Source organism: Halichoeres trimaculatus, unplaced genomic scaffold (genome assembly GCF_033239565.1).
Source record: "Halichoeres trimaculatus isolate MK-OKI-2021-1 unplaced genomic scaffold, fHalTri1.1 fHalTri1_scaffold_6, whole genome shotgun sequence".
NCBI classification, from domain to species: Eukaryota; Metazoa; Chordata; class Actinopteri; order Labriformes; family Labridae; genus Halichoeres; species Halichoeres trimaculatus.
Window position 1 is genome coordinate 25222555 of NW_027437184.1, and position 17987 is coordinate 25240541.

A 17987-nucleotide genomic window follows, 5' to 3' on the forward strand; every position below is an offset into this window, starting at 1 on the left:
AGTTGATCATTTTAAGAGCCTTGAAAAATGTATTCAATGGTCACGTGGTGGAGCTAAATGCGTTAAATTATGGCGCTTCAACCAATAAGTGTCCGTTGACACTTTACGTTAAAGAGGTCATTTTAAGATTTCTGTGTAGACACTGACAGGCATAAATGTTAACACATGCTCCTTTAAAGAATATTTCCATTGCACTTTGGTGTGTGTTCTGTGTGGTCCCAAAATCCCTCCAACCCACTATAGTACAACTAAACAATTCATTGTCACTACTATTTGTTCCCAAGGACAGAAAAGCCACTGCATACGTTCAATTTACATTCAGATACTGTATTTCTACCAGTAACACTTCTTGGGAAAGTTTCCTTTACATAACGTGAGTGCCACATTTGATGTGTCCAAGTTGTGTTTTTATTACAATAGTACTTTGAAGAATGTCCACATCCCCATTTCAACTGTGCCGAGATACAATGTTCAATAACTTTCAATTACCTGTTGTTCAAATGAAAAGGAAAAAAAAACGTTTTACAGTTAATTACTTACAGATTTATATTTTTTTGACTATCATAACAGAAATACAACAATGTGGTGACTTTGAGGTATCTGAAGCCACATGTGGCATACTGCACATGACATTTAAGATGTGATTTTTCCTGAACTCACTCTAAATGGAAGATAGGTGTGTTGCTTTCGAAGGCTGGGTATGTTTTATTTCAAGAATCACTTGATGTTCCAAACGCACATTCGAGAGAAGGGACTGGCAGCACAGAGGCTTCCGTGCCCTAAGGCAGGACAACAAACTTTTAAGACGCTCCATGGAAAGAGCTAACTTGTGACGCCCATAACTCAATCAGTGGATGCTAGCTTTAACAACCAAAATCCATCCATTCTTTTTTTTTTTTTTTTTTTCTAAGATTCATGCCAGGAGAGTTTGTTGGATTTCACTCTCTTGACAATCTTTACTGATATTTCTCCCAGCAAAAAAGCTTCACTTTCTAGTTTCAAAACCTGTTCAGAAACAACAACATGGTAGCCAAAAGGGCTGAATGAACTCTTGGTAGCGAATCAATCTTGAAACTTTTATTATGGTAAATCATCCCTAAATTCTTAAAAACAAGTCTTGGTTGCAGCTGGTCTTGACTTGTCCTTTTTGCACTTACATGCAAGAAAACTTTTCCTGATGTTATCTTTGTACAAATTTTAGTCTCTGTTAAGACCAAACGCTGCTGTCTCAAAACAGGGCTTCATATCACTTCTTAACAAGAACATAAATTTAACCAAGAACACTTATAGATCTATGACCTGCATATTAGAGGTCAAGTTAAAGATTCAGCCCTCCACTGGAGTTCTGTGAGAATGAAAACAGAAAAAGAAACAAAAACTTGACACCCAAACTTTGAAGCACCATATTTAGTCAAGCCTTGAGGTGGACACCAGAGTAAAGAAGGAGACAAGTTTTGACATTTCCAATTTGTAATCTACAGAACAATCTGGAATTTGCAGATACAAATTCATGTATTTCTCATCTTATATCTTTGAACCATTAACCAATAAGAAAATGTGAACCTTTAGTGTGGACTTCCTCTTTTTACACAGAGTGTGCTGGTGCACTGTATTGTACTTTTGCATTTGTATACTTAAATCCTGCTGTTCAAGGTTCGGTTTTCTGGATACTCCAACTTCCCAAATGACAAGGTACAAGATGCTTTCTTAAATACGATGTAAAAATTTTGAAACTGATAATAAAAAATCATGACATACACAAAGTGAGACCTAGGACAGTATTCTTTTGAATTTGAAGGCAAAAAGAGGGTGTAATATTTTGGAGGGATTTGTTCCACTGTTGCCTTGGAGTTTCTTGCACACTTCTGCGTGGTGCTTTTCATCAACGAATGGCTATCAGTCCGACGTCAATGAGTTTCTGAATCTTCTGAGCAATAACTGGATTCTTTAAGTGGCTGAGAAACAAATTAAAGGAAAAGAGAATTAACAATCGTTTCTTTGTAAAAGAAAAAAACATTGTGTACAAAGACAGGAAGCCAGGTAAAAACATACTCGCTAAGTGCCTGTGGGTCCTTCTGCATTTGCTCGAGGATCATACGCATGGCGGGGTCACTCATGATCTGCTGCACCTCAGGATCAGCCATCGCCCTTTTCTTCACCTCCTCAGGACTGTCATTCCTCATGGCCTGACTCATCATACAGCGCTGGATGCCTTCTGTGGCTTCCTGAGTTCAAGGAAGGCAGATGGCAAAAGGTAAAGGTAAATATAAAAAGAACCAATATCTTGCTGTCTTTCTCGACTTACAAACTGAGGTTTACTTCAAAGTTGTTACAAAGAAAATACCTTTGAGGAAGAGTCCAGCTCCAGAGCCTTCTGGTAAGCATCCATAGCCTTTGAATAATCTTTCATGGCCTCCAAGGCAGCTCCTTTACGTGTGTAGCCTTTAACTGTGGGCAGATGAGAAAAGCCAGAGTGAGACTTGCTCAAACTAAACTTGAAAAGTTACAATCGTTAAACATTCCTTCCTAAAAGATCATCAAGCAAATAAATAATAAAACATTAAATACAAATGTTTCCAACTCACTGAAAGAGGGCTCAAGTTTGATGCACTCTTCACAATCCTGAAAAAAAGAATATATCAGAAGGTCATTAATTAAAATTGAGCCTTTTTCTGATGTTAGAAACTCATTAACTGGCTCACTCTTGCTGAGATGTTTCACACAGATGAACTGTACCTTCAGGGCTAGTTGAAACTCCAACAGCTTCGTGTAGCATGCAGCTCTGTTACTGAACAGTTTGGCGTCATGGGGGTTTCTCTTGATGGCCTCGCTGTAATGTTTCATGGCTAATGGGTAGTCCCCTGTGGTAAGAAGAAGGAGAGTTCAGATTTATGAAGGATCTTTTAAGAACCCAAGATAATGGAAAAATCCAAAAAAGCTACAAGCACGATGCACACCTTTCTGGAAGGCATCATTGCCCTTGTTCTTCTCTTCCAGGGCCAAGTCGGGGTTGATGTAGGCTTGTTTTTCCATCTCCTTCAGAATCTTTTCTGCCTGTGGAACCAATTACAACAATCAAGTTTGAGTGATGCTCCGTTTTAATGTTGGCAGGTGCATCTTAATTATGTTAACTATTGTGAAGTTCAAAATATTAGAAAGTGCAAATGAATTATTAGAGACAGAAACTAAAATGTGTTCTGCACTTTTTTAATTTTGATAATCATTGCTGGCAGCTTGAGAAAAAAAAGAAATCCTCAAAATATGATTTTATTTGAAGTGTGTGTAAAGCACTATTGTGGCAGTAGAAATACTGTTTCCCTCTCAGACTGCTGACTTGACAGTTATCCAAAATATGATCATTAACTCCCTCATTTAAGGAGGCTAAGCCACAGAAGGTCATTGCTGAAAATCCTGGCTGTTCCTGCCCGGTGCTTTATTGAAGTAAATTAATGGAAAGTTGACTGGAAGAGAAAACGTGGTAGGAAAAGTGGAACAAGCAGCAGGGATGACTGCAGCCTTGAGAGGACTGTGAAGGGGAACCGTTGACAAAGAAAAGTCGATTCAACAGCTTGGGAGAGCTGCAAAAGGAGAGGACTGTCAGTGCATCAAGAACCATCTTCAGGAGAGGGGCAACAACCGTCACACAACAAGCCACTCCTGAACCAGAGACATCACCTGGAGTGTCTCACCAGGAAACTGAAGAAAAAGAACTGCACTGTTGCCCAGTGGTCCAAACTTCTCCTAAGTAAATTTAGCGTTTCATTTGTAAATCAAAGTCCGAGAGTTGGAGGAAGAGCAGAGAGGCACATAATCTAAGGTGTTTGTCCAGTCTGTGATGATTTACGGTACCATGTCATCTCCTAGTGTTGTTCCATTGTGTTTGGTCAAGTCCAAAGTCAATGCAGCCGTCTCCCAGAAGAGTTAAGAGCATTTTCACCAAACGATTTCGTGACTGTGACACCACTGGGCTTAGTCAGCCAGCCAACCGCTCTGATTTGAACCCCACAGAGTATGTATGGAAGAGGGTAATGAAAAAAACACTCAGCTGGTCCACAGGCTGGTCATCTTGAGGTGACATCACTTTGATGCACAGCTTCATCATAAAGAAGCACTAAACCAGTCATGTGTTAGGAAACAAACACAATTTCAGAACATAGGCATTTGCTTAATTTGATTTTTTTTTAAATCCCATTGATCTCTGGAAATTTTCTAAATATTTCACATGATGATCCTTTTTTTAATTAAGCACCTTGAGCCATAATCATCAAAATTGAACAAAAAAGAAAAAAAAGCCCTGACATATTACTTTATTATGTTGAATATAAAACATAAAGTTTAATTTTTCTCACTAAATTTAAAATAATTACCTCATAAAATTGAGTGTATTTTCTGTTTACATTGAGTCTGACAACTTTAGGAGAGTATTTCAGCTTGATACGCACCTGCTGACACTTCTTCAAGACGTCAGGAGTGCGATGCTCTGTCAAACTCTTGTTGAAAAACTGAACTGCTTCTTTGTATTTTTCCTGCTTGAAATATGAGTTGCCAATCCGAGCCAAGGCCCTGTAAAAAAAGAAAGATAAGGGTGAAAATAAACATGTTACATCACAGTGACATCATTCAGCAAACACCTGTGAATGTGGAGCCCCTTCTACTCGGAAAGGTGCGCTCAGTTACTCCTGCTCTCTTTTTTTCAGTTAAACAACACAAATCAGTCACAGGAGTACAGCTGTGCAGAGTACAATAACATTTTACAGCTCAATGGACACATGAATGGATTAAATGGTTCATAGTGAGAAATAATAAAACAACACTGCCACCCAGTGGTTATTTTAAAGCACAACTTGACTTGTAAAGTGCTGGTTTGTTCAGAGCCTAAGAAGATCCCCGCAGAATAGCAGGCCTGTCTCCCACCTCAAGGGGAAAGAGAGATTTGCTCATATAGAGACAGAAGTATAGAGAACATTGTAGAACTCACTTTGCAATTTGTCGGTAGTCTTCACGGTTCTCTCTGCCAACATCGATGGCCTTCTCGCACAGCTCTCGGCACTTATCGTAGTCTCCCTTCTCGAAGAAGACCGCTAAAAGAAAACAAGAGTGTAACATTTTATTGAGCTAGTTAAGTTAGAGTGAACTGAGCTGAACTGTTGTGAATAAAAAGATTTATTTTTCTGGCCTGTTGGCCCACGTAATTTATTCCACCTAGAATGTGTTTTGTTTTCAAGCTGCAGTTTTAGTTGTTTTGTGCTTAAGTGCCATTGACTCTGACCCCAAGTTTGATGGAAGAACATTTCATCCCCTAGGAAAACTCAGTTACCCTCTATGAATGCATTTAGAATCACTCTTTTAAGCACTTCAGTATTTTTCTGATCAAATATGTGTTTGCATGCTAACAGCTGAGAGTATTTACCTGCTTGATTAGATATATATGTCATGTTTGTAGGGTCTTGTTTGACCGCCTCTTCATAATGTTTCAGTGCTGTTGCAAAGTCCTTGTTCTTGTACGCAGCGTTTCCAAGCTCCTTCTCCTTTAAGGCCTGTTGAAAAAATGGAAATAAGAGGATTAAGAAGTAAGAATGGAAATTCATTAAGGGGGACAATATGGTGGGAAATTGATTTAGGTGAAGGGTGTAATGAAGGGATTTACCTTTCTCTTGTTTTCAGGCAGGTCTTCCTCTTTGGGAGGAGGCGGCTGAGTCTCTTTTGGTTTGGGTGGAGGAGGGGGAGTGGGCTCCTCTTCCTCTTCCATCTCAGAGAGGTTCAGACCCAGCAACACAGACAGGGTGGTCATCACTCTGGGATCCTGAAGCTTCCTGTGAGATGGTCAGGCGGATAAATGCATTTCTAATGTTCTTGAAAATGTATTCTCCTTTTTAAAATTTGGCTACTTCTGTTTAAGGCATACTTGTGATAAATTTTCAGAATTGATGAAGACCCTTGCCATTATTTTACAGCAGCAATGAGCAACAACATTAATGAGAGCCTTGATTCATAATTTTCACAGCTGAGCGCTGTATATCATAACATAAACAAATGGAAATATTTTGTTTGGCTTACTAAAGGTGATTATGTGGGCAGAGCAGGAAGAGGATGGGGAACACAAGTTGCACAGGTACAGAAGACAATCTGTTTCTGAGGTCCTCGAGTGATAAGTGGTTTAAACTGTTTTCCTTTGAACTGCTTCCTACTGCATTCATTGAACTCCACATTGGGCAGTTTCTGTGTAACTCTTTCTAGTACCATCTGTTTTTGTCATGTGGAGTGTGCAATCCTACTAGCTACTTGTACGGTAAATTAGCTCAGTGTACGGCAACACTAATGGCTGTGAGGTGTGGATCTGATGCCCATGACTAATTTGCCAAGACTTGCACTTGAAATAAAGGATTCTTTCTAAATAAAGCCAGCAGCTGGCTCAGACTTCTGTATTTTCACAAGCAGCCTCTGTGGTTAATGTCTGAAAACAGTTACAGGAATATGAAGGGTGTACTGAAAGTGCGACAATGTTTGTACTGTTGGTATACTCGCTTTAGAGCATAGTCCTGTATCTTAATTCAGAGAAAGTAGAAAAGCAGACATTTCATAAAAAAAAAAAGCCACATACGTGCCGAGGTCTGATGGTTTGTTTCTGAGCTGCTCCAGCAGCTCTCTGTAGCTGGGGTCTGACAACAGCTCACGGGTTCGAGAGTCATTTTCCAGCTTCTGATACAGGTTGGGCATGGCAAAGGGGTTCATCATTGATTTCTCTGGGGAAGAGAGAATTAAGGTCCATTAGTTAGATTAACATCAGCAAATGAGGTCATTGTATACTCAGCCACTGGTGTAGGACAAACTTTCAGACACTTTTCTCTCCTGTGCGACCCCAAACACTTGTCCTTTCACTGTATGAATCACAACTTTTAAACCCTCTGATGGCTGCCTACCCTCTTTCTACACTCACAATAAGATTTTACTTTAGTGATCCCTCAGCAGCCAACTCTAAATTCTCTAAGCATGTAGGAGGGAAAAGTGAGTCACACACTTTTTATATTGTAGTGCCACTTTAACAGTGGAAAAATAATCCAACAGTTCTTACCTGCAAGTCGAGCCTCAATGTTCTGTAAACCCTCCTTTAGCTGCTGATTATTTGGCTCTTTCCGGATGCCCTCTTGGTAAGTTGTTTTTGCGTCCTCCAATCGGCCAAGAAATTCCAATGCTGCAGCTTTTCGGGAGTAGCCCTAGTTGATTAAAATGTAAAGGTTTTAAAACGCCTATTAAGATCTGATTTCCTCAACATCTTGTCAGTGGAATAATAAAGAACAAAGACTTCTCACCTTGCCCCAGTCAGGTTTGATCTTGATGGTCTGACAGGCATCCTGGAGAGCACTCTCGTAGTTTCCCTTTTTAGCGTAGGCAGCTGAGCGGTTGCTGAAGAGGACATGGTTTGAAGGGTCGAGGGCCAAAGCCTCGGTGTAGCAGCGTACAGCCTCATCAATGTTCCCTGCACTCAGCGCCTTGTTGCCCTGGTCTTTTAATGCTGTGACCTGTGATCAAGGGGGATTCACTTAAATCAAAAAGTAAGGAACAAACTTCTCTGATATTTCAGCTCTCCTACTTTGACTTCTATAGAACTCCTACACAAAAGAAAACAAACCCCAATATAGCTCTGACACTGGAAAAGACATCTCTAACAGCTGCTGCCGCTAGCAGGACTTCAGAGAGGAACTAACACTCAGCTGTTCGTGATACTGTAGGTGCAGCCGTGATGACACATAATAAGTTGTCTTGATGTTAAATACACATTATGGTAATGTAAAAAAAATACTGTAAACTTGAAAAAAAGATGACCAAGTAGTTGATGATAAATCTATCTATATAGCAGGGTTAACTTAAAATCTTCAATAGTCAAAAGGAATAAGCTAGCTGGCTAGCTAGCCTCACAACAAGAAGGTCATGATCCGTTCAAAACAATCACCCTTTTACAAAATTCAGTCCCAGGAAACAAACACAGTTTGCACATTTCCTCTAGCTCTAGTGTATCCTGCATGTAAGTACTAAAAAGTCGATGAAAGACAGAACATACTTCTTTGTCGTTATATTGCTCTTTGAGTTTTAACCCACTGTATCAATGAGACAAAGTTATAATGTTAAAAATATGGTGTCTTTTGACATTTTAGGCACCATTCACTGCTGTGCTCCCTTTGCAACCAAGTCAAGCTGATGTATAAAATGCTGCACAGGAAACTGTGGATCAATATGACTCTTTCATACAGCGCTGAGCACACCAGAACTGTTATTCTAGCATACTTCATAGTGTTGGTGTTAAGGTACTACAATGCATTCAGTCTTTTTCTCTTTTTTCTAATTTCATCTTTTCTTATTTGTTGTCCTTTTTTTGTTTTAACTGCCTTATATTGCATTTTTCTTTATTCTTAATGAGTATATGTTTTTAGCCTTTATTTCTGTCTTCATGGTCTCATTTTATGTTGCATAGTTCTTGTATTGTCTGGGTTCCTATGACTTGTGCTTTTTGCTAAGGTCTTGTTTTTATATCCTGTTTTGGATTTGTTTCCCCGTGTTTAGTTGTGTCCTGTCTGATGTCAAAGCACTTTGTAAACTGCTGTTTTTAAAGGTGATATACAAAAAAATATTATTATTATTTCTTTTTTCCATCAACTCAAAAATTTTGGTAGCTTAGAAAATATAACACTCAGACTGTTAATGCAGCTAGAGTAAAAAGGTAGTTTTTAGCTTTAGCCACAAAAGAGACAAAGCTTAATGAAAATGATACAGGCAGCACAGTCTGAAACATTATATCATATTTTATATAATTATTCCAATTTCTCCTGTCTTGTGTTAGCCTGGTGAATTCTGACAAGCTTTTCAGCTGCATTGCAGAAATTAATACATTTAAACTCACAAAGGGGAGAAAGAGGCTCCTCTCTGTGGAAAAAAAACAAGCTTTGAAAGCCCTCTGGCTTCATTTGATGACTATAACATCAGACACTCAAAGCCCATTGACCAAAATACCAATCAAAGCACAAGAAGGGTGGGCTGGTGTGATTTTCCCTTTCAAATCAGTAGACCAAATTTAAACTGCACAAACAAAAACATTAAAACCCTAGAAGACTACGGAGCCAAAATGCTATTTGAGGTTGCAGGCTGTGGTTGTAAAAAGAAAAGGTATCATGGTTCTTTTTTGTCATGTATTTTGGCACAGTAAAAACAGTGATTTCCAATTCCATGCATTTCTATTGTTGCTCAATAGTTTAACTGAACACACAGGCAGAGCCAACTGAGACAAATTGTAAATCAAAATTCACATCATGAATGATCCAAAGTACGTTTACCAGGGAGCTGCCTACCTGGAAAAAAAGCTTTGTTTTTTTTTACTAACAACTCCAGCAATAGTCAAACAAGATGACTTATTTCATGAGAGCTTGTGGTTTGGTTATTTTTCAAGGACACAATCTATAACCACCCACACTCTAATATAAATACTCGTGAAAATAAAAAGGGTTTTGTCCCATACAGAATTAATATATGACAACATATATCACTCACTAAAACACCCTTTGAAATGGTATGGGACCAGCACTTGCAGGTTTTAAATAGGTATTTATGTCAATTTAATGTTTTTAATGGGAACAATACCTTTAAGCGAAAAATGTTTCAACAGTGAGGTCGTGAAATTTAAAGTAAAAGCCGTTGGGGTCGAGTGTGTTCCCTTCTGGCCATACTTACTAATAGTATCAACACTCCCATCCGTCCCACTTTTGACCTGCACTCCGCTCAATGCTTATTAGGGAAAGCTGCCCAACTACTGACCACGTCAGCCATAACAATGGAAACTCAGACGTTTTGATACAAAAACGTCTAATGTAAATGTGCAATTATCTAGAAGAGTCAAACTACAAAAGGCGACGGGACGCGGCAGTTGGGGCCAGAATGCGGCTGTAGCCATGACAGCAGAGGGTGTGCATCTAGAAAGATCCTCCGGTCTGAGAGCAGACTGGTGAGGGCAACACTGGGGCCGATCCAAAAATACTCCTGCAGCATGTGCCACACACTGCCGCAATTTCCACTGTCGCTCCACCAACTAATCGCTTTAAAATGCAGATCAATGCTTTATAAGGATTCGATTGTGTCCATTGTCATAAATGATAGCGGTCACATTGGGAGCGACAGTGAGCTGTGAAACAGCGATTTGCTAACTGAGGGATTTCATTGAATATTTAGCCAGTAGTGATAAGCAATGAGTGTGCGACTCTCTTTGATATGAATTCGCATTGGCAATGTCTGCAAACCCATCTATGACGTTTCATAACCCAATGACGAAGCAGCTGCGATAAACTTCAGTTATTTTTGTTAGCCTAACAGGCAGCTAACCTTGTAGCGAGCAATCACATATTAGCCATTAGTTCCCCCAATGAGCCAGCGGTTCACCTAGCTAACTTTGATCTTTATTTAGTGCCCAACTTAGCAACAAATCAGGTTAGTTCTCAAATTGATTCTTGTTTAGCAGCACAATAAAGCAAAACCACGATTAATGAAACACCAGCAAAACAATTTGCTACCAGATTGATGCTAAGTAACACGCTGGCTAGCTATGGTATGTTAGCAAACACTGTAGTCCCAGTTTAAAGAGGTGGATAATAACTACATTTACTACAAACTCCATGTTGGAAAGCTTTCTTTAATTCGAGTTGCTTTTGGAGATAAACCACTACATCCAAAAACGATGAGAAAATGTGAATAATAAAGGAGTTACAGAACACTCACTTTCTCCATGGTGCAAGCATGAGGTTCCTTCCAGAAACTACTGCGGACTAGCGCCTCCCCCTGAACAACATGCAGGTTGCCAGTGTAGGAAGTAGAAAATACGTAATCCACTTTCACATTCAGGGTTGGTCGAGGGAGAATATATAGTGAATGAACGGAACTTTCTGGAGGATAGTAGAAAAGGCAGTAAAGTTGTACTGGATAATAGCGCTCCTAGTGTTTTGCGGTGAAACTTTGCTGATTGATAATTTTCAAGTTATATGATGACTTAATTAAAAATTGGCAGAAGTTTCACGTATTTTGCCAGAACTGCAATAAGGCTTACACATCTGCGAATCAATTCAAGTTATAATAATAATAGCAATAATAATAATAATAATAATATTTTTTTTTTACCAATAGGGGATTCTTACATAATAGATTAAATGGGCATGTGACTGAAAGTAGCATAAACAATGTTATGAGTTTGAACCTGTTGCCATAGAAGAATATTGTCTACATCTCACCATGCCACAGTTTTCATGTGAAATAAAATTCAGTTTTTCTCTGTAATTGTAGCTACCCTTTGTCAGAGCAGGCAAACCGTAAGCTTTAATTTCATCTCAATCCAAATCACTTTGTTCTGCCCCTGCCTGTTGCCAGACACATGAGTTTCAGCTCCAAACTCAGCAGCACAGTCTGCCCACATCTAAACACTTTACAAACACTTGAACGTAGTAAACAGCATTGTGTGTAATTGCAGGGTATCCCAATGAAATTCTTCTTCTGTTGTAATTAATAGAAAAACAGATTGAATCATTTTCATAAAGGCTATCATATGAAACAAAGACAGCTTGTGGTCTCTTGGAAAGTAAATAGTTTCCATGGTTTTGTTGCAAATGATAAAATATCTTGCGATGTATTACATTTTCACTGCTGTCAAAAACAGATGGTCATCAGCATTTTTGTCAGTTGTAGTTCAAAAAAGTTGTCAGTTTGGCTTATATTTGACCCCATGTGTATAGTTTTATGGTTAATGTAGTTTGCAGCGTTAAAGGGGCCCAATTTTACTTTGTTTCATTATGTCTCTAATTTCTCACTGTCACAATACTCTGCCTGTGGACTTGCAAATCATTCTTGAAAAGATAAATAAAATGTTTGACATACAGCAAGTTTTTGCAGAATAGGAGGAGCAGAGAATACTGACAGAACACACTTCCACATTTTGTATGTGTCCTTATTAAAAACATTTTAGAAGAGTCAAGGGTTATGGTTGCAGATGTCACTTCCCATCTCCACTGTCAACTACTGATGACTGAGTGTTTACAGCATATAAGTGCTCTTCAGAAGTAGTAAAACAAATTCAGAAGAAGCCCATTAGAAATGTTCACTGACTTACAACAGCCGGAGATGAGAACAAAATTCTAAATTTAAACTTCTATCTGACTTACTTTACCTGTTTAAACACACCAAATAGGTTCTTCTTTATTTTATTTTTTTTGTTATTTTGTGATCAGCTTTTGCCAGATACTGTATAAGAAATAATTTTCATATAGATTATTACATTTCAGGATTCAAAATATCAAAATTAAATTATCAGACGTGAGTCAATATTGAATATTTTGTTTTATGACCACAGAACAACATTGAAAATGGTCCAGAATTGCGTATTTTTTTTATTACTGTGTTTCCCACAACAAAATGTTATAAAAATACACAAATTGTTTCCCAGATGCATGCTGCAGTTTCTTAAAGGCGAGTGATGGAGACCATCCTGAATAGACCATTGATGTTGCTGTTGCCATGGATTCAGAGCCTGAGTTCACACAAGACACAGAGACACCATGCTGGTCCAGATCAAAGAGTTGCATTCAGTCTCAGCGAGGATATCATCCAGAGGCACTGAGGCTAAGATTAGCCTCAGGATGTGTGAAAAGCCAACAGCACAACTGTTGGATCTGTATAGCCTCTGCTCTGTTGACCCCATCGCTTTGCTTTTGTCCACACAAGGATTCACATCAGTGTGGTCATGTGGACAGAGTACTGCAGACATACTTGAACTGATACAGCTGATTTAAATGAGAATGATCTTTTATGTGTGTCTGTCTCCTTTGTATGATTTATATGTAAGGTTTATCTGTTGTTGTTGTTGGTGGTGGTGTATATATAATTTCGTACACTAAAGAGTTCTTCATGATTTTGATAATGGAGGTGAACTTCTCAGGCAAATTTAAAGCCATTATTAAATTAGTTATGAAAATGGTCATATTTGAAAATTATATAACATTAGAGTTTACATTTTAGGATAATTATGACGTTTTTAATAATTTGTAATTTTTTTTTTACCAAAAAACCTTGTCGAATTTGTCTTCTAGTTTCCTCATAACTTTCAGCAATAACAAATTTAGTATAAATGTTAACTTAGTTCAAAGTTTAAATGTACAGCTAACTCTTCAAGGTTTATACAGAAAATTTGCATTACCCTTTGCTTATATGATTTAAAAATCTGTATTAACAATCGGCAGTAAAGGGTTTAGGGATAGTACTTTCGTTAGGTGTGTGCTTTGGGGGTCATTTAAGACTGGAGTTTCCCACAGTATCATTCGTGCTTTCGATTAACTGAATAATTTGGCATCCAGTGAATCAGTGACACACTTACAGTGTTCCCAACGCATTTTCACGAACAGGCAAGTCACAAAGAATGATTCAGTATTTTCTCTTAAAACATATGTGTTCAATACGTTAATTTCCAAGTTTTTGAGGGACATCCGGAGGCGACAGTCTTCATCTGCGTTTTGGCGCGTGTCGCTTTTAATGGAAGCCGAAGAGCAGAGCACCGGACTGACGTACTTTACTTTAAGTTTAAATATTAAATTTGTCTTTCTACTTTTGCCAACAAAATAAGGTAAAGTGAACGAAGTTCCCATGTTGACAGTTTTGGACAGTGAAGCCAAAACCGTACAGCAATAATTTCCAACCCTATGATACCCAACTGTGTGACAGTTTGAAGAAACTGACAAATTAGCTTATTAACATTTAGCTCAGGTACGGTATGCTAGTTACCAAAGATTACAACTTAAACTGACATAACTTCCCAAGTCCTTTAAATGGCGTTAGCACACACTTTTCAAGGTTCTTGATCTAAATAAATGATCACAAGAGTTATGAAATCAGTTGATTATATTTTTCTGTTTTATTTATCGGATTTATTCAGTTCGCTAGTGCTGTGAAGCTACTGCCGGCTACTAGCTTCTTTTGTGGAACAGCAAAATGAGAAGACAGGAAAACCAGCAAGCTAGGCCAACAGCAGGTTTGTCGAAATATTTTTTTTGTGTGTTGTTCTTCCTTATGCTCTTAAAACAGTTTATTGTTTTCTTTACAATCTTAGTTTCAAGGTTTAAGTAAATGGATTTTTTCCATGGGTGTCAACACTTAAAAAAAAGGAGTTACCTCATTTTTTGTTACCTTGTACCATAGATAAGGCACAAAAGAGGTACATTATATTCAATCTAGGTAGGTATATGTTTGAGGGCATTGAGTTTTGTCTAATAAACTCCCTGATGTATCCACATGTGTAACTTATTTTGTCTTCATCAGGCTGCATGTCTGTGCCGCTCTTCAACCAGAAGAAAAGAAACAGAGTCCCTTTGACATCTGCCCCCTCTGAGAATGAATTCTTTTCTCACAGTGAATACAAACCAAACGCCAGTGCAGCCACATCTCACGGCCAAACAGGTAGAGAATACTTTTAGCCCGTTCATCCACTAGGTGGCAGTACAAGACTAAAAACAATGCATTTAAAGAAAGATGAGCAACAACGTCAGTTGTTTTTGGCAGTTTTGTAAAATGGGATCACTTATGTATATCTCACTATATTTTTATCACCTTTGAAAATCCTATTACATCAAGACAATTTCAGACAACACGAAGTACACAGGGGACATAAAAACATTCCAAGTGATTAAGATACACACAAAAAACACAGTTAGGGGGACAGTAGATGAGCTTTTCCTCTGTTTATATTTTTATGCCAGGTTCTTATGGGGGCTACCAGGCTTCAGGCCAGTCTGCTTGTGCTCCACAAAGGCTTCAATGGAACAGACAGGGCGTCTCACAATCTGCTCCACTCCAGCAGTACGAGAGCAATAGACCTGCTCCTGGACCAGCGCCTGTAATGAAAAGCTATGCACCCATTCCACACCCATACAAAGATGGAGGCACAAGGTACATTTGATTGTCTAGATAAGTGTGAATACTAGTGGTTTGACCTGTTTGTCTCAAGCCAAAACATAGTTTCAAAACATTGAAAATACTTTAAAAACTCATCTTGTTCACATTTATAAAACATGCTATGTGACTGAAATGGTTATTTTTTTATTTAAAGAGTGGTTAACAGATAAGATACTTTGAAATGGAAAGAAAGGTTTACAGTCACATGGACACAGCCATGTTTACTTAAGAGATTGTTTCAGGCTCTGCCAGTTCTTGTAGCTGGCAATTTAAGGTCTTAATCTGTGAAACTGGTTTATTTTGATTTTCAGCTCAAAGTTGAGACAACCCAGCAACCCTGTTAGGCATCAGCCTCCTAACCCCAGTGTTGACTCAAGAAACAGCCAATATCAAGCTTCCTACAACACTCAGAGGGCTCAAAGCAAGCTGCCACCTCAAACTTGGTTTTCTCAGAGGGGGCAGCAGTCATTTTACAGGCCACCCAATCCAACACATCAGTTTCCCCAGCTGTCCAGAGCTCCTGCTGCTCCTGTTCCACCACCCAGCAGGCCCCCTGCTCGTGAAGTGCAGCCGCAAAAAAACTCCTGGAAGTTCACAAACAGCTTCGGCCCTCAGAGTACTTCCTTTGATGGAAACAGGAGCACAAACCGACCTCAGTATGTGCAGCAAAGTCAAACCCAGGTAAAAAAAAGTGTTTGATAACACAGTACAAACAGTACAATATGTTCCAGAAAAATGTAATGTTCTGTTCATTTATTTGAGATTTTTTTGTATTTCTTTACCAGGAAGCATTTCCAGTGAAGCCAGCTGTTGAGAACTCACTGAGGATTCTGACTGCAGTGATTGACGGGATGAGACACTGGAGCCAGTTTAAAGACAAAGTCTCATACTTGTTTGAGATATTTGGTTAGTTGATCGAAAAATGTTGATGTCATTGATAAGTACAGCCAAGTGTTTTTTACCACAATAATTTAACAGTGTCATTGTTCTTCTCTAAGCTACTCTGGACTCAGCCGTTACTCTAGGTCAACATGGAGCCAAGAATTTCGTCATGAGAGATGGAAAGCAGGTTGTGCAGTGTGTCTTCTATGAAAATGTGAGTAGGAAGAAAACAGACCATTTGAAGTTGTCAAAAAATGTATCAATTGTCTTGGGAAAATGTCTCCACTGTTATCTGTTTAAGCATCAGTATCCCAGTAAACCTGTTAGTATGTCAGACCAAAATGTCTTGGTTTAAAGGTCCCATATTGTGCTCTATTTCTGCTGTTTCATATGGATCATTGATGTATTCATGAAATGGTAGTAACATGTTTTGGTCCAAAAAGTCAATAAATCAAGCACAGCAGCATTGTTTCCAGGCTCTCATAGCCCCTCAGTTCAGAACGCTCTGATTTACCTTCTACCTTGGGCTTTACCTTCATATGTAAATGAGCCACCACTGATACCGCCCTGCTCTTCCACGTCACTGAAAGCGGCGCCTCAAGCTCTGAGTGCACAATGTTTAGAAAACAGCAAAGCTCGTTTACTGTAACATTACAGACTAAAACAACAGGCTAACTGCAGCTAAAGTTAGCATCCTGAAGCTAGCACAGAGACAGGGGGACACTGAGGAAAAGCTCTTACATCTGCTCCACAGCACACAGCATTTAAAATACTCACATTTCCAGGGTCTGAGGTTTGTTGGCGGATGGTTGGTAATGCGCCTGGATTCAGGACCAGTTTATTTGCTAGCCCTCTGTTGTACTGTCCAAAGTTGGAAAAGCAGTCGGCCGTGAAGTGACTAGCATACACATGCACAGTTTTACTGAGTGTAGCTGGCACATTTCCTTGATAAATTAACTCTAGCCACTTAGTCCTGTCTTCTTTCGAGATGGGAAGCTTGTGCATGGAATCATGTGGCTGTTTACAGCCAAAAACAGCCACACTCGCTGCTGGAGAGATTTCTCTCCAGATGCGGGGAGAGGAGTGGGCGGGGAGGGGGTTCGGGGGTATTTGCTCCGGTGGACCAATCAGGTCAGACTTGCTCCTGATTATTCAAAAAAGGGAATTGCTGACATCGGTAAATCCCGGAAATTCCAAACAGCTCGTTTTAGGTCATGATTTTACATTTACAAGCACTACTAAGTGCAGGTTTTGTCATTAAATACCACATTTTGTGGGCTGGGAGGAAAGCCAAAGACCCACAAATTTCACTAAAAGACTTAATAAAGTGATTTTTGCACAATATGGGACCTTTAAAGCTGAATGAAATTGAGTAAGGTTTTGAAAACATTGCTCTGCTCCTTCACCTCTAAGCTCCTCTGTCAGTTTTTCAGGAATAACATCTTTGTTTCATTCTGTTGTGTGACTAATACTTAGCCCTGCTTGTCAACCTGTTTCTTTGACTTCAGCACTGTGCTATGAAACCATTTTAGTTTTTACAGAATATTCATTTAGAACAGTCTATTTCAAACAATACATCCTACCGCAAAAAAACTCAATGATCTCCGCCTTAACAGCTATGCATTTCTCTTCTTTCCAAAGTTACCTGACCTGGCTTCAATCCCTTTTCCTGTTTTTTTGTCCAACAGGAGCATGAGCTCCCCCGTCTCATCCGTGGTCAACTGCACCGATGTGTAGGGAACTATGACCGCAGCAGAGACGTCCTGGTGTGTGTGTCTATCAGACCTGCTCTCCCCTCAGAGCTGAGGAACGCTCAGGAGTCTGTGAAGGTGTGCGATGCAGAAATGAGGATGCTGGTCAAATCTCTCAGTGAAGTCTGAGCATGAGCAGGTTTAATGGTCGTACATGAGGGTTGAAATAAGAAGATATGTTAGACAGTTGAAAGGTAACTCTTGTTATTGGAAAACCTCAAGTGCCTTTAAAAAGTTTGTTTAAGATATTATTAATATTTTGACTGTTCTGTACTGTTTTGTTGTGTGCAAAGAAAATCCATTTGTACTGTTTGTCAAAGGCAAAGTTCACTTACATGTTCCAATATTTGTGCTCTTCTTTGAAACAAATACATAAACAGATGTTTC

At 39.1% G+C, this 17987-nt stretch overlaps 2 protein-coding genes across 3 annotated transcripts; one reads left to right on the top strand and one right to left on the bottom strand.

Moving 5' to 3' along the window:
* Positions 1-216: 216 nt before the first annotated feature.
* stip1 (stress-induced phosphoprotein 1) lies at positions 217-10891 on the bottom strand. Its single transcript, XM_074672841.1, has 14 exons — positions 10759-10891; positions 7311-7520; positions 7073-7214; positions 6602-6743; positions 5648-5813; positions 5411-5537; positions 4979-5081; positions 4443-4563; positions 2958-3054; positions 2737-2861; positions 2586-2622; positions 2345-2448; positions 2053-2225; positions 217-1955 (listed from the first exon to the last, which is right to left on the bottom strand). The coding sequence occupies exons 1-14, from the start codon at positions 10765-10767 to the stop codon at positions 1883-1885; spliced, it is 1629 nt and encodes a 542-aa protein (XP_074528942.1). The 5' UTR covers positions 10768-10891; the 3' UTR covers positions 217-1882.
* A 2651-nt stretch (positions 10892-13542) lies between these two features.
* Positions 13543-17818, top strand: spata22 (spermatogenesis associated 22). Of its 2 annotated transcripts, none has more exons than XM_074672885.1 (8): positions 13543-13642; positions 13952-14047; positions 14335-14472; positions 14772-14961; positions 15279-15648; positions 15753-15873; positions 15966-16063; positions 17538-17818. In XM_074672885.1, exons 2-8 carry the CDS (start codon positions 14008-14010, stop codon positions 17727-17729), a joined length of 1149 nt encoding a protein of 382 aa, XP_074528986.1. In that variant the 5' UTR covers positions 13543-13642; positions 13952-14007; the 3' UTR covers positions 17730-17818. The 2 variants fall into 2 exon arrangements, with proteins under 2 accessions (XP_074528986.1, XP_074528987.1); XM_074672886.1 differs by lacking the exon at positions 13543-13642 and adding an exon at positions 13722-13782.
* The last annotated feature ends 169 nt before the right edge of the window (positions 17819-17987 follow it).